This window comes from Miniopterus schreibersii (genome assembly GCF_964146895.1).
Source record: "Miniopterus schreibersii genome assembly, chromosome: 20".
Lineage (NCBI taxonomy): Eukaryota > Metazoa > Chordata > Mammalia > Chiroptera > Miniopteridae > Miniopterus > Miniopterus schreibersii.
In genome coordinates, this window is record NC_138122.1 from 17,396,996 (window position 1) to 17,412,647 (window position 15,652).

Here is a 15,652-nt window from a genome sequence, read left to right on the forward strand (position 1 = left end):
CCATCTTGGTGTCTTTGAGTTTTTACTTCTGCAGGTTTTTGTCAACACTGCAAAGCTCACATCTTCATACATGGAAAAGCATGTTTAAAACCAGGGGCAAGGAGAAACATGTTTGCATACTAGATTCCCTTTAGCTTTACCAGTGTCCCCACTTCAGCCCCAACTGGGATGAACCAGGCTCACCTTAAAGGCATCTCCGAAGTTACTTTTATAATGTCCCTTATTTGGAACTACTTGATATTTATGATATATCTCATTTGAATTGCTTGTGAAAACAATAGCTTAGCTTAGCAGCTTATAGCATAGTTTATGAGGGTTGTTTGAAGTGCTATTATTGTTGACAGTAAAAGCTATATAGCATAATTACAAGAAATTTTGGAACAAAAATCATTCAAATCCCATCACCTAACAAGGCAGCTATTTCTATTTTTGCATAATCCCCTCAAAGTCTTGTCTACGTGTGTACATTTTTCCCCCTAGTCATCACAGGGAGTACGCAGCATTGTTTTCTGCCTTTTCCACTTTTATTGTAAGAACCTCTTCCCCCCATTTTTCTGCATAGACTTCATAATTATCTTTTTAATGACTGCATAATCCTCTTTTGAATTGATATGTGTCCCTATTGTTTGCCATTTAAGATGTTTCTGATTTTCCACTAACCTGTACTGTGGCAGTAAACATTGTTGTGCATATAGCTTCTGTATTTGTCGAATGATTTCCTTAGAATGCCGCACTCCCATGAGCGCATTGCAGTGTCTGAGTAGGACTGTGTTTGTGGTTTTTGCCATGCTGCTGCTTCAAAGGCTGTGCCAATTTGTGTCCAGCAGTTGATGTGTTTACCAGTTTCAGGGCAACCTCATCAGTATAGGATGTTGTTTAAATTTTTTGTTTGCTAATTTAGTAAAAGTAAAATGGTACTTCTTGATTGCTTTATTTTGCATTTCTTTGATTATTAAAAGAAATTAGCATTTTTCCCTCTGGGTGCTTTTTGGATTTCCTTGGATGTGAGTTGTCCGCTCCAGCAGTGCTTTACCTATTTCAGTAAATTTAATTCTTGATTTTTAAAAAATCAAGTAAAATCTTTACACACAATAGCTATTGAATTTTTAGTATGTTTTATATATTTTCCAGTATTGTGTTTGCCTTTTAATTTTAGATATATATTTGTAGTGGAAAACATCTTATTTTTATAATCAAATCTGTCAGTGCTTTTGTTGTTGTTGCTTTGAAGCATAGAAAGCTATCCTCCCCCTGGAGACCTAATAAATATTTAATTCTACCTTCTGTTATTTTAAAGTCTTTAATTCACCTGGAATGTATTTGAGTATAAATTAAATTGCAAATTACATTTTTTGTCCAAATTGCTAATCAGTTATTCCAACCTTTTTCTGTTCCTTTAATTCTTTTTCTCAGGAATTATACACCAGATGAAAGGTGATTATGATACTGCACTGAAACTCCACAAGACCCACCTGTGTATCGCCCAGGAGCTGAGTGATTACGCTGCGCAGGGCCGTGCCTACGGGAATATGGGCAATGCCTACAATGCTCTGGGCATGTATGACCAGGCAGTCAAGTACCACCGGCAGGAGCTCCAGATCTCCATGGAAGTGAATGACCGTGCCTCGCAGGCATCCACACATGGGAACCTTGCTGTCGCCTACCAGGCCCTGGGTGCCCACGACCGGGCCCTGCAGCACTATCAGAACCATCTGAACATTGCTCGTGAGCTGCGTGACATCCAGAGCGAAGCCCGGGCCCTCAGCAACCTGGGCAACTTCCACTGCTCTCGGGGGGAGTACGTCCAAGCTGCCCCCTATTATGAACAGTACCTCCGGCTTTCTCCAGACCTTCAAGACATGGAAGGAGAAGGGAAAGTCTGCCACAATCTCGGCTATGCCCATTACTGCCTTGGAAATTACCAGGAGGCGGTGAAGTACTATGAGCAGGATCTGGCCCTGGCCAAAGACCTTCATGACAAATTGAGCCAAGCGAAAGCCTACTGCAACTTGGGCCTCGCATTCAAGGCTCTGCTGAACTTCAGCAAAGCTGAAGAGTGTCAGAAGTACCTGCTGTCCCTAGCTCAGTCCCTGAATAATTCCCAGGCTAAATTCCGAGCCCTAGGGAACCTGGGCGATATATTCATCTGTAAAAAAGATATAAATGGTGCAATAAAATTCTATGAGCAGCAGCTGGGCTTAGCTCACCATGTAAAGGACAGAAGACTGGAGGCCAGTGCATATGCAGCCTTGGGCACTGCATACCGAATGATCCAGAAATATGACAAGGCCTTGGGTTATCACACGCAGGAACTGGAAGTATATCAGGAGCTGAGCGACTTGCCGGGGGAGTGTAGAGCTCACGGACACCTGGCTGCTGTCTACATGGCCCTTGGAAAATACACAATGGCATTCAAATGTTATGAAGAACAGCTGGATCTAGGGCAGAAGCTGAAGGATCCAAGTCTAGAAGCCCAGGTCTATGGCAACATGGGCATCACAAAGATGAACATGAATGTGATGGAAGAAGCCATCGGCTACTTCGAGCAGCAGTTGGCCATGCTGCAGCAGCTAAGTGGAAATGAGTCTGTGCTCGACAGGGGCCGGGCCTACGGCAACCTGGGGGATTGCTACGAGGCCCTGGGTGACTATGAGGAAGCTATCAAGTACTATGAACAATATTTGTCTGTTGCCCAGAGTCTGAATCGCATGCAAGACCAAGCCAAGGCTTACCGGGGCCTAGGAAATGGACACAGGTAAAAGTGACAGAGACACGTGTGGTTGGTAAACCTGCACAAAGAGCAGTTGTGACAGTAATGGCAACTTAATGTCTGTATGTGTTTTATTAGCTACAAAACATTTTCGTACATATCTCATTTGGTTCTTCCAATGATTCTGTGAATTTAGCAGGGGATAGTATTACCCTTATGCTATGGAGGAGGAAACTAAGGCCCAGAGAGGTTAGGTTTATCTCCAAGATTACATGGTTTAAAAGCAATAGCTGAGAATCAAACCCAGGGCTCTCTGACTCCAGCTGCATTGCCTTTTCGACTACATCGTAATGAGCAAGATAAAAGAAATAATAAGAATGGGAAAGATGAATGAATCAATTTAACTGATCTTTTTTTGAGTGCCTCTCATGTTATGTGAATGTATTTTTTAATACATCATCTGTACCCACCAATTATTTGGTCCCCGTTTTTTTTTGCTTTTAGGGAAAGCCACCTGATAGTGGCAGGAGTGAATAAACATATACTATCATGATGCTAGGTACCTTGCATAGATATCTTGCTTAATATTTATAGCAATACTGTATCACTCTACATGTATTATCATCTGCTATGGGATGTGGGATTTATTATCATTTAGAAACTGAGACTCAGGAAAAGGAATTCACGTGCCTCCACACAACTGGTTTGGTCTGCCGCCAAAATCTGCTCTTCCCAGTCTTATCATGTCATCTCTTAGTAGCACAAAGAGACACACTGTTGGCAAAGGTGATGCTTTTCCTTCTGAATGTGGGGAGCCCAAGAAGGTGTCTGTGTCTGCAAAATATACGTCCTTTCCAGATAGGCAGGGGATTAGGACTCCTGGAGTGGAAGAAGGGCAAGGGTCAAACTAAATCATCACCCACAGAGTGCTCTGAGGAACTCAGGGTGAAAGATTTATAGGCGTTGTAAAGTGATTTCAAAAACATAGTCTAAGCGGTAGTAGAAATTGGGAGGCCCAAAGAACCAAACAGTTCACTTGCTATCATTGTGCCTATTAATATATTTTATGTTTCCTCTGGGGTGTATATCCCATTGAATCTCAAGCTCTTGGGAAGGTCACTAAGGGATGACTTTTGAATTGCTTTCCAGATTATGAAATTCCCCTGCATCTCACTCTAAGGGCACATGATAGATTTTAGCTAGAATAGGAGTTAAGAGCTTCTATAGTAAGTGACAGTGACAAATGCTTTTCATTTTCTCAGGGGCTTTAGTATGTCTGCACCTGCACAAAATAATATCATTGCTTTTCTGTCTACATCCCCACAGGGCAATGGGGAGCTTGCAGCAAGCGCTTGTGTGCTTTGAAAAGAGGCTCGTGGTCGCCCATGAGCTTGGGGAGGCCTTTAATAAAGCCCAGGCCTATGGAGAACTGGGCAGTCTGCACAGCCAATTAGGGAATTACGAACAAGCCATTTCCTGCCTTGAACGCCAGCTGAACATTGCTAGGGAGATGAAAGACCGAGCTCTGGAAAGTGACGCAGCCTGTGGCCTAGGGGGTGTTTACCAGCAGATGGGGGAATATGATACAGCCCTGCAGTACCACCAGCTTGATCTGCAGATTGCAGAGGAAACCAACAACCCCACATGCCAGGGCCGAGCCTATGGGAACCTGGGTCTGACGTACGAATCTTTGGGCACCTTCGAGAGGGCCGTGGTCTATCAAGAACAGCACTTGAGCATCGCTGCCCAGATGAATGACTTGGTGGCCAAGACAGTGTCATATAGTAGCCTCGGAAGGACCCATCATGCTTTGCAGAACTATTCCCAGGCAGTCATGTATTTACAGGAAGGTAAGTACAGATCCCGTTGTGGTCTCTGGGTCCACTCTGAGATGGAGTTCAGAGCCTACTCAGAAGGAAGAATACACCATCTGAGTAGCTACCTCAGCTTGCAGTGAGAATCTCAGAAGCCACTTTCGTTTTACTCCAAAACCATGGTGTGCCCCCCCCCCCCCCGGGTGTTCCTTAATATTACAAAGGTGTTCTAATGTCCAGAGTGCATTACCCAGCTTGTCTCACTCTGCCAACCAGCTGCCCAGTAGCAGATACCCTCCTTGCTTTTCAGAGCCCTCTACTGTGTGAACACATTCTCCCAAGGTGGATCAAATAAGATCTGACCATGTAAAATTTAAGGGTTGGAATCAGAGGAAAACGCCCATCTATTTCAAACCCTATTGTCCCTCTAGAAAATTCCTAAAATACAACACAACTATATAGAAGTCAATTTTGATGTAGCAGCTGAGGTCTAATCCTGAAGCATCAGTCTGAGGGTCACTCAAGCAGTTGACTGGACTTCCTCCCCAGAGCGTATTACCTTCAATGCTTGGGATGGTGGCACAGTAGTCTTGTTCCAGACAGGCCCAGAAAGTGGCTGCTGCTGCTGTTCCTCATCTCTGCCCCCTCCCCTCTTCCAGGCCCTCCCCCTTTCCTTCCAATGTCAGGTTCCATGCAGTTATCTGAGCAGTCAGTCCTTGGAGGCTTCCTTCCTCATGAAGCAGAAGTCCCGTAACAGTCTGTTTACCCTTCACCTCTTTTCACTTCTGCTCTGGAAAGGAAAGCTCTTCTCTCAGAGGCACATTGCATCCTCTCATCCTGGGAAGGGAAAATGGCAGGTGTAATATTCTCTGCTCACTAGTAAAATGAAATTGTTGTTGATTTCATGCAAAAGCTCTCATTTATAGTTTCCAAGGGTTTTTACATATACATTTTATTTAATTGGATTTAATTCTCACAGTAACCTTGAGAGGTTTTTATTCCCATTTGCAGCTAAGTAACCTGAGACTCAAGAGAGTACAATGACTGGATCCTGACCATGCAGTCAGTCAGTGGTGGAGTGGGGCTCAGCCCAGGTTTTCTGACCCCAGGAACCATGTAAGACCCTGTGTGGAGTTGCTCCTAACCTCCCAAGAACACAGCAGGGTTGGGGCAGTCATATTCTGTATTCCTGCTGAGCCCCAGCTGGGAAGGCAGCAGAGAAGGAAGCAGGAAGCAGTGTGGAAAATGGGCCAGAGGCTGACGTTTCTTTGCACAGACCAGGGACTGCTCTGGCCTGCAGGCTGAGAGGTTACTGAGAGGCTGAGAGCCACTTCCCAGACCTTATTTGGCTCCCATTCAATGGGAGCTTGCCTCAGTGCATTAAATATGAGAATTGGCTTTTGGTTTCCTGAAACTTGACTGTGGTAAAATTCCAACAGACTGGGGGCGATTTTCAGTTGAATTTGTGAAAACGATTAAATTCAGACCCAGCATATGACAACCTTTCAGCTGTGTTCTTTTGTGCTTCCTGAAATATTGTTTCCATAAAGCAGCTGCTTTGCCTGAGACATTGTACCATAATTCTATATTTATGGGAAACTCAATTTCATTTTTATTGTTCCATGTAGTTTTAAGTCTTGCAGAGACCTAAATTTTTATTGTGGCATCTCCACGATGTCTGTTTTGTGGATGTGCTCCACCAGAGCGCCTGGGTGCCCTGTGGGTCAAGCAAGATACCTCTTCTCATGAGCTGTGACAGAAGCAGGACACCTGGAAGAGTTCTCTGAGTTGGGTCTGTACCCTCTTGCAATGAGGGAACAGTTTAGTTGGAAACCACCTCAGTGCTTTCTCTCTTGGTTTTCAGAGGGGGCTATGGATCAGCCTCACCTGGCCCCAACTGCAGAAGAATGTCACAGGTGGAGCCTGGTTCTGAGTCTTTCGAAAAAGCTCTCCAGGTGACTTACATAGATGCCCCTGGTTAAAACCACTGGGTTTTGCAAGTGAAGAAAGGGAGCCTGGAACAATTTATTGACTTTGCCTAGAGTCATGCAACTAGTTCCTAGCAGACCAGCTCCAGGAGAGCTGGATGGGTGGATCAGATTCCTAAGAGGTAGAAGCAGATAGAAACTGAGGCATAACAGATATGATGCCTGTCCAGTGGGCTTTTAGGTCTTCATTGTTGAACCGCTGACTATGGGCCAGGGAGTGCCCTACATGGTGAGGACCGAGCAGGGAACAAAGCAAAGTCCAGCTTACATAGAACATACCTCAGAGGTGGGGGGAGGGGGGGGACTACCCCAATGAATTTTACTTCCAACTCACAGACCCAGACCTGGCAGGGATAGCTGTATTGAAGAGTGAGTATGGTTGGCTTGTTGAAGGTTAAAAGAACCAGTATCCTCCTGGTTTTCATCCAAGAACCATCTTCTTTCATTCGCGTTTCTATTCTGTGAGGTATTTTAAAATGTGAATAACTTGCAAGTATTATTTTTGTTACCCAGTGACATGATTTAAACTTAAAATGCTATTTCTAGATTTTCTGAGTTATGTGCATTTTGAAATGCATGATATCTTATGAGCTTGACGCTGAGTATTGCTTTTATTAGCCTCTCAACTGACTCAGTTACTTTTCAAAAGTCTGAACTTCCACAGGCCCAGCATGCTCAGGGGCAGGCTCCCATCCACCCTGAATTAGGTTAGAAAAAGGAAGTCCTTCCTTTGTGTGCACAGTTGCAGTGCGGGAGCCTTCATGCTGACTTCTGAACAAGCTAACGCCTGTGTACAGAGAGCAAAGTAATGAGGGCAAAGTAATGCTGAGAACTGCTTAGTGGCCAATACAATAAATGATTGCCCTCCTGTTTGGCTCCCACAAAGCCTTGGAGGTTGCTGGTGTCCTGAAATTCAGAAGCTTACTGTAGGCAAGTGACCCACACTGCAGGTGTTTATCTGAAACCCATTAGAATGAGGACAGTCTCATTTAAGACTTTGGACTCATAATAGCACTTGTTCTGCAACCCCGCTGAGGCACATCAGAGTCTCAGCCTTAACGGAAAAACAGATTGGACATGAATTTTGTCAGTAACATAAGTAATAGGCAGTGTTAGGCAGTGTGAATATGTGAGTATTCCACTTTTGGGAGGACATTAGCTATGTCCTCCCATCAACACTGATTGGATCCTGTGCACCTGAAATAGGAAAATGCATCAGCTTGGCTTCTGTGCTTGACTATGGCACTGTCAGGAAAAGCTTTTGCCAGCAAAAGAATTGGGTTAGATCAATTTATAGGCCAAGGGTTTTCATTTGCAAAGCTAGGGATTTCACATCTGGGAGGGTGGCAGGTTAGGTTCCATTCGTTTCAGTGTTTCTGCCTGCCACGCAAACCTGTCTTCTTCTGATAGCCATCACCTGAACTCTTACTCGGACATCTTGGGGTGTCCTGGAAAGTTTGCTACCATCACAGAATTTGAAGAGAATGCTTACTCTGCTTTGGCTGATTCTATTCTTGTCCTGCACTTTATCTAGCTGTGTTAACATATTTTATTTACACCTGATGCAGAATTACCCTCCTGGACTCCTTGGCAGGTGGAATTGTGTATTTTCTGTGTATCCTTAAAACTTCTCTATCTAATTTCAGGTTTAAGGTTAGCTGAGCAACTGGGCCGAAGAGAAGATGAAGCCAAAATTCGCCATGGTCTTGGCCTCTCCCTTTGGGCTAGTGGGAACCTGGAGGAAGCTCAACACCAGGTGAGTAGGAGAACCCTTGCCCCAAGTGGATTTTCTTTTCAGAAGCATGGGAGACCTTGGGATTACTACCCTAATAGCAATGACATTGGCCAGAAGGTGCTGACCTTTACACTTGGGTTGACTTACAGGATTTCTAGCCTGTAGCAGCCCAGAAGTGTCAAAGCATAGTAAAGATTCTCACTCAGTGGTGTGATGGGTTTCTCGATAATTTCTTTGGTATTATGTGCTGCTGTTCCTCATGAATCCTTAATATGAAATTATATACATGCATTTTATGACAGAAGTAAGTAATCTGAGAATTCATAATTATTGGATTTAATGTCCTTCTGGTTTCTATTTATACCAATAGATACCTCCCCCCACCTCTCTCTCTCTGTCTCCCTCCTTCTCTCTCTCTCTCTCTCTCTCTCTCACACACACACACACACACACACACACACACACACACAGATTTCACGTTTCTGCCTATGTACAAATACTTGAACGGAAGCCTGCTCTCATGCTGCTCTGGAGATTGGAAAGATCCCTAGAGTTATGGGTTCCTCTGGCAGGTTGGAGGACCTGTGAGATGGCATCATCTAAAATCACACATTTAACCACTTAGGCAGTGTATGAGTGATGACTGGGGAGGGCATTGTGCTAGGCAGAGGGGGGAAGGATGAGGAATCAAGGCTCCTATCAGAGGTGCTCACAGGAATTGAGGACATGATGTGACTGAATTTGTGCCATAGCATCCTAAAATGTTATGATATTTTACTGTACTTTTTAAACTATTTAAGGCAATTTAAAGAATTCTCCAATTTCCTAGATTTAAAAATTAAAGCTTGTATTGATGTAGTGATTTATAATTTTCAAAATACTTTTTCACTTACTGAATGTATTCCTTAAGTGACCATGTGAGGTATAATGATAACTGTCCCCTTTAGAGAGAAGAAACTGAGGCTCTGAATCTTACCAGAAGTCACATAGCAAATCAGTGGCAGAGTTGGGAATACATTCCTCTGTCCTAATCTAAGTCTCTTAGTTTTAGCATTCTATTTTTTAAATTTGCATGAACTTAAAATTTGATACTGTATTTTCAGCATATAAATATCAGAGAAAAGTTTTGTGCTCTCACTGATAGAGAATCCTTTAGAGCAGGTGTCCTGTGAGTGTGTGTGGCTCCAGGGAAGCTTGTCCAGCAAAGACCTGACCCTGGGACACTTGCAGAAGTCAGTGTTTGACTTAGCTGAACCGCCTACAGAAAGCTACCCCTCTCCTGAGAGTGCACTCCTTCATCTCATTTTCCCCCAGCCTCATCTATTCCCAGCCTCCCTGCACCACACCTGTTCTCACTTCAATCCTTCGGCACTGAGAGGTGTGTGAGTGCTGAATTATGGTTGCTTGATGACAAGAAGAGAGGCATTTTTTAAAATTCAAAATCAGCGCTTGGTTGGATTAGTAGCTGCTTTTTTTGTTTTACAACTTTCAGACTGTAAGTCTATAACTCATGTCTTTTAGACCCCTTTATCTGTCAAAAATTGATTACATAAACTATAGTTTACCAGGTATATGATCTGCTGCCTTTCTACTAGAACCTATCTGGAAGTAAAATACATCCTTTCAACCCTTTAAAAATTGTTTTTAGGTTGTATACCAAGATATGAGCAGAAGTTGTCTTTAGTCAGTGAATACCTGGAGCGTGGCTTCTGGGGAATGGATAACGTTCTTTGTCCCCTACTTGCAGCTCTACAGGGCATCGGCCTTGTTTGAAACAATCCGACATGAGGCACAGCTGAGCACAGACTACAAACTCTCCCTCTTTGACCTACAGACGTCATCCTACCAGGCCTTGCAACGGGTGCTCGTCAGCCTAGGTGAGAGCAGCTGGGGTTCCCACTTTGCATGTGTGCACTCATGTATCTAAGTCATTTAGCGATTGCTGTGATGAAATATGATTTGTTACAACAGACTATGAAACCACAATTTAGCCATTGAACATTTGTTCATTTACTCAACAAATTTTTGCAGAGCACCTACTATATGCTGTGTGCTAGCCCTAGGGATTAAAGTCAAGAAGGACTGGTTCCTGACCTCAAGAAGCTCTTAGCCTATTGAGAGACAAAAGTCAGTGAGACCAGTATGGTGTGATGGGTGCTAGGATAAAAGGAACTCAGGTGCTATGGAAAGAAAGATGATTGGCAGGCAGCCCCAGGGACCACAGAAGCTGTCCTAGAGACAGGGAAGCCTGAATCAGGTGTTCCCCCCAGGTTCCCTCTCAACATTAATAGGAAGAACCTGAGATGACACCTGGCCTGTTCTTTATTTCCTGTGCCCACACATCTTTTAGTTCCTGTCTAGTAAATGTTTTTAATATATGGGTCTGCCCTCTAGACTGTGACATAGTGATAATTCTCCCAGGCCTGTGTGCTGCATTGCACTGGAGCAGCATGCACCTTCCCTCACCTGCGCTTTAACTGTCTCAGCCACCCTCTTCTGGCTGTCCTGTTCTCTGCCTCTTCTCAGACAGACCTGTCCATCTCTGCAGACCATTTCCCCCAACCCAGTACTTGGGTTGAGGAGGTATTTATTAGAACTAACTATGTCATTGAAGTTGAATATTGAGGTCTTGTCAATAACCTGTCCTTTGCTGTGTGTGTATGAATACTCAAACTTCCCCTGGAAAAAGTACTAAATGTACTCATTGCCTGGGATTATAATTTATATCTATTATAATCACAGTGTTTAGCCTGTCTCACTCTTTGGGGCGGATTTTCCAATGTGCACAGAAATCATTCCTGCTGTTCCAGTTAATAACTTAATAGAGTAAAAGGAGATATTTTCATATACACATATAAATCCCCAGTTTCTACTGATACTCAAACTGCAGGAGGCGAGGAGGTATCCTTGAAGTGCTATCAAAGCTATTGCATCTGGTGTCCTTCCTCTGTCTGCTCTCTCTTTGGACCCTAGTTCTAGCAACTCTTACGTAGTTATGCTTATGACACAAGCAAATCCTTTGCATCATGTTCCTTCAGCACCTCTAAACAATTCTCACTTGAAAGTATGTTGCTTTGTATTTTTGTGCTCTCATATTTGTGCATTAGCTTTTAAATTAGATTACAGACTAGTTTCTTACAGAAAGTGGATTAGGAGTTGGATTGAAAGACTGAGGAAAAACTTAAAAGAGAGAAGCAATTTCAAACAACTAGAGACCTCAGAGGTTTAAACTCTTTGCCCATGGGGATTAGAAGAGCGAAGAGAAGTGTGTGGGAGCCCAGAATGGAGTTAGGTATCAGCTCTAACAATAATCACCTGTTTTATATATGGTGCTTTGAATAATGCCTACCAGGCATCTTCACATTTAGTGCCTCTTTAATCTTTACAGTAGCCCTTTAAGATGGGCAGGACAACTATTAGGATCCCTCTTTTTGAGATAAGGTCAATGAAAGGAGGAAGGACATGCTTAGCAGAGGGACCAGCATGTTTAAAGGCACAGAGATATAATTTGGGGGGATGAAGAAGTGGGGTTGAACAATGTAAAGTGTAGGGGGCTGCATTGAGGAGAGAGAAGGATAGTCAAGAGCCAAGGCCTGTAGGACTCATCTGCCAATGTCAAATTAGAATCAAAGTCAAGCAGGGAAGTAAGAGGGTAACCAGAGTCCAAAGAGCCAAGTGAATGCGGTCAGAAGCCAGGAAGCCGGAAGGCAACTCAGGATGTGGAGCAGATGCTGAGGATGAATCCCCTAAACAAAGTTGGCTTTCTTGTGGTGTGGCTTCAAGATAGGGGAAGGCCCAAGACTTAGGGTGGTCTTACCTGGGAGTTTTATAAGAGTGGACACTACACCTATCATTTGAGGCAGGGGGTTGAATTTGAGATACTTCCACACATTGGAGTGCAGTGGTAGTGAGTTTTCTGCCCAGGACCTCTGTAGCTGATGGCCCTCTGTTAGTAAGCACACTCCCCATGAAGTCCTCTGTCTGTCCCTTTTGTCTTGTAGGCCATCATGATGAAGCCCTGGCTGTGGCAGAAAGAGGACGCACGAGGGCATTTGCGGATCTTCTGGTAGAACGACAAACAGGACAACAGGACTCTGACCCCTACTCTCCAGTCACTATCGATCAGATCTTAGAGATGGTTAATGGCCAGAGGGGACTAGTGCTTTACTATTCTCTGGCTGCAGGCTACCTGTATAGCTGGCTGCTTGCTCCTGGGGCAGGTAAGATCTCTTTCTGTAGGAACGGCAATTATACACTAGACTGTGAACGTCTAATGAATAGAGGTGGAAGAGGTGCATTACCGTAGATCAGACTAAGAAGCTGATGTGGGCTTTCAGCAAAATCTCAGCCATGGTGGATAGTCCGTGGTGGGGCATTCAATTAATAAGACAGTGCAGCTTTCTTGTTCTCCCAAGAAATCGTTGCTCCTCACCGGCAAATGTGGAAGCATTTATCAAGGAAGACTAAGAGCAGGAGGATTAATTTCACTAGTGGTCCTGTTTTTAGGCAGCTGTTGTTCATTAGCTAATAAAGTGATGACTGTAAGTCCTAACGAGTTCTTTCTAGATATGATTTAATGGTTTTGACCCTATGTCATGGTAAAGTTAAAGAGACTGAAATGATAATGGCAGCTCTTCTCACAGTATATAAATGAAATCTTATGCTTGACATTTCTGAGTTTAACAGAACCCATTTTAACCAGTTTTGTCCATTATAAATCTATTTCAGAAATAAAAATCCCCTTTGATTAAATCGGCATTAAATGTTCAGGCTGTAACAGTTTCACTAAATACAGAACCACTAATTAGCTGTTAGGGCCATATTTTTTGCATAATAAAATGCTGATGGCTTTACCATCTTGGAGACACACCAGATCCAATTAGAGTTTATTGACTGGGGAAGTGAATCTTCTAATTGGGAATCTTGAAGAATGAGCTTCTTGAATATCTGTAAGCCAATTTCAAAAAGTTCAACTGCCAGGAGAATTGATAAGGTTTTCTTGATTATGTTTCTATTTCTTTGATTTAAAAAAGTGATGTTTGAATGACAACTCTCAGATGCTTCTTGGGTTCTAAGCACTGCTGCTTGTACATTCTGTGCCTCAGCATTATTGTTTATAATCTTTTCCCCTTAATTCCATGTTTTTTTTTATGGCTTTCAATATAGAACATTTTTACCTCTGACCTTTTTATGCTAAAGGTTTTAAGCTGTGATGTTCATGGTGACTTGGCAAGTGTCATCCACAGTGGGATGAATCCCTGTGTATTCCAGCCCCCAGCAGGGCACTAATACCCAGGAGGACACGGTTGACAACAGAGATATCAAGCTCTTTCTCTCTGTGGCTGTTACATTTTGGGGACATGATTTGACAGGTGGTGTATCCAAATCCCTGTAATAATGAGCCATGTATAATGAGGCTCCTATTGTTTCCCTTTCTGTTCCTCTTTGCTCTTAATGAGACTCTGAAGCTTTCACTGGGGCTCTAATCAAATCAGAGAGGACCAACATTTTCCAGGGCTGACACACCTCATTACCATTTGAGAATATGTCCTATGTTTATTGCTAGAAAACCACTATGGATTCTCTCAGTTTCATGCAGCCATCATTTTTTGCTTCTTTAAGCAAAAAATTGACCATTGACCAGTTAGTCTTATATAAAAATAGTTTTAAATGTTTTTATCTGGCCTTTGTACTACATATTTATTTTGATTTGCTTTTGTGAAATCCAAGGTCTTTGAGTAACACAATTTCCACTTGGCTGGTTATATTTTTATTTAGGATTTCAGTTTCTGGGGAGTCTGCGCTGGCATGCTCATGTACTGTTCCTAAAAGAAAACTTTCCCTAGTTGGTGCTTCTCAGAAGTGTCTGTTTTGAAATACCTAGAAAGTAGTCATTTTAGGGGCTTCTGAATATATTGTCAAAAGCAAAAGCCCTGTCTTGAATTCCCTGGTTTCAAGCACCAGACCTGATGGTGAAAGCTGCCAAAAGGGTACTGTCTAAACTTCTGAAACCCTCTTGAGATCTTGGATTTCAGGATTTTTTCACATGGTTTGGAGGAAGGCATGCTTGTCAAAGAGGTTACATAGAGTTGGCATTGCTGTCCCATCCTTCACCTTTCCCTCCCCCAGCCTCAGTTGTATAACATTGGCTATGCCTGTCTTGTTTCAGGAATTCTGAAGTTTCATGAACACTACCTGGGTGACAACACAATGGAAAACACCAGTGAGTTCCAGGCTGGCAGCAGTGCAGCTCTTCCAATAGCCACCAGCTCAGCCCTGGAGCAGCACATCGCCAGTGTGCGGGAGGCCCTAGGGGTGGAGTCTTACTACTCAAGGCAAGTAGTACACCACCCCCAATCCCATCTACAGATACAGTCTCAGGGTTTTGTTTGTTTGTTTTTGTAAATATCCTATTTGAGATCTTTTGGAAGTCACACTTTTGTGCTTAGTCTGTTCAGAGTAGCTACAATGGAAAGAAATATGTCTGTGGAATACAAACCTTAGTGGGCTGTGTTTATTCTTTCTGGTAGTTTCCTTTCAAACAGGTAAGGGCCTCATCGGAGATGGCCATTTCTAAGGAGGGTTTGTAGAATGTTTAAACAGAAATAGGATTTTTAATTTAACATACTAGCTAATTAAAACTGAGAGGAGTTTTTGTTATAAACAGATTCATAATGAGTTTGTACTATAGCTGAACGCCTGTTTGAGAGATCCAATGTATGGATCTGTGCATTGAGGGGCAGAGGTGCAGGAAGTTGAGTTCCCAATATCAAGAATAGGGAAGAGGAGTGCTTTTTGCAAAGACTGTAAAAGTTATATGCTTATGGAAACACTTAGTATAAATGATTGACTATTTTACATATGGAAAATAATTTACTGGGGAAAATCAAAAGAAGAGGGTCCCTTAGAGCGGGTTGTGGCCAGATTCCCTGGCGTTTTAGTCCTCCATCCTGAGATTAACAAGTGTTGAGAAGGTCTGTGTGTCACAGAATCTGCTGTGTTAGCTGGTGTCAGGTCCCTAGGATATCTGCTTGTCTCTTGAATGATTTCATTTGTAATCATGAAAATCCTATGCTATCGTTGTGATTTCTTTAGAGATGCTTTTCCCAGGCTCCTGGGTGTGTGGTGGTCATTGCCAGCAACTGGATTGACCTTTGAGATGCTTAAGTTGAGAAGTTCTTAGATGAAAAATAATGATTGGATAATATAATGTCAAGACTGGAAGTGATTGTAGTGGTCATCTACTCCAACTCCTTCGTTTAACAGAAGCCAGCACTGTATCAGACTTGCTGACAGCTGAATTAGTTTCTGAGCCAGGATGAAAACAATCTAGATCTCACCCAGACTCCCAGGCCAGTGCTCATTTTGTTTTTAATTATCAAAATTAATATCATATTTTGAGAAA

The 15,652-nt window shown here is 43.0% G+C and overlaps 1 protein-coding gene across 6 annotated transcripts in view; it reads left to right on the top strand.

The window, feature by feature from the left end:
- The window catches only part of TTC28 (tetratricopeptide repeat domain 28), a 463,914-nt gene that overhangs the window by 362,759 nt on the left and 85,503 nt on the right, over window positions 1-15,652 (top strand). For all 6 annotated transcript variants that reach the window (XM_081123100.1, XM_081123101.1, XM_081123102.1 and 3 more), the window contains 6 exons: window positions 1,414-2,755; window positions 4,037-4,560; window positions 8,159-8,268; window positions 9,995-10,124; window positions 12,249-12,467; window positions 14,417-14,582. In XM_081123100.1, coding sequence (XP_080979226.1) covers window positions 1,414-2,755; window positions 4,037-4,560; window positions 8,159-8,268; window positions 9,995-10,124; window positions 12,249-12,467; window positions 14,417-14,582 — 2,491 coding nt within the window. The remainder of the gene's footprint in view (window positions 1-1,413; window positions 2,756-4,036; window positions 4,561-8,158; window positions 8,269-9,994; window positions 10,125-12,248; window positions 12,468-14,416; window positions 14,583-15,652) is intronic.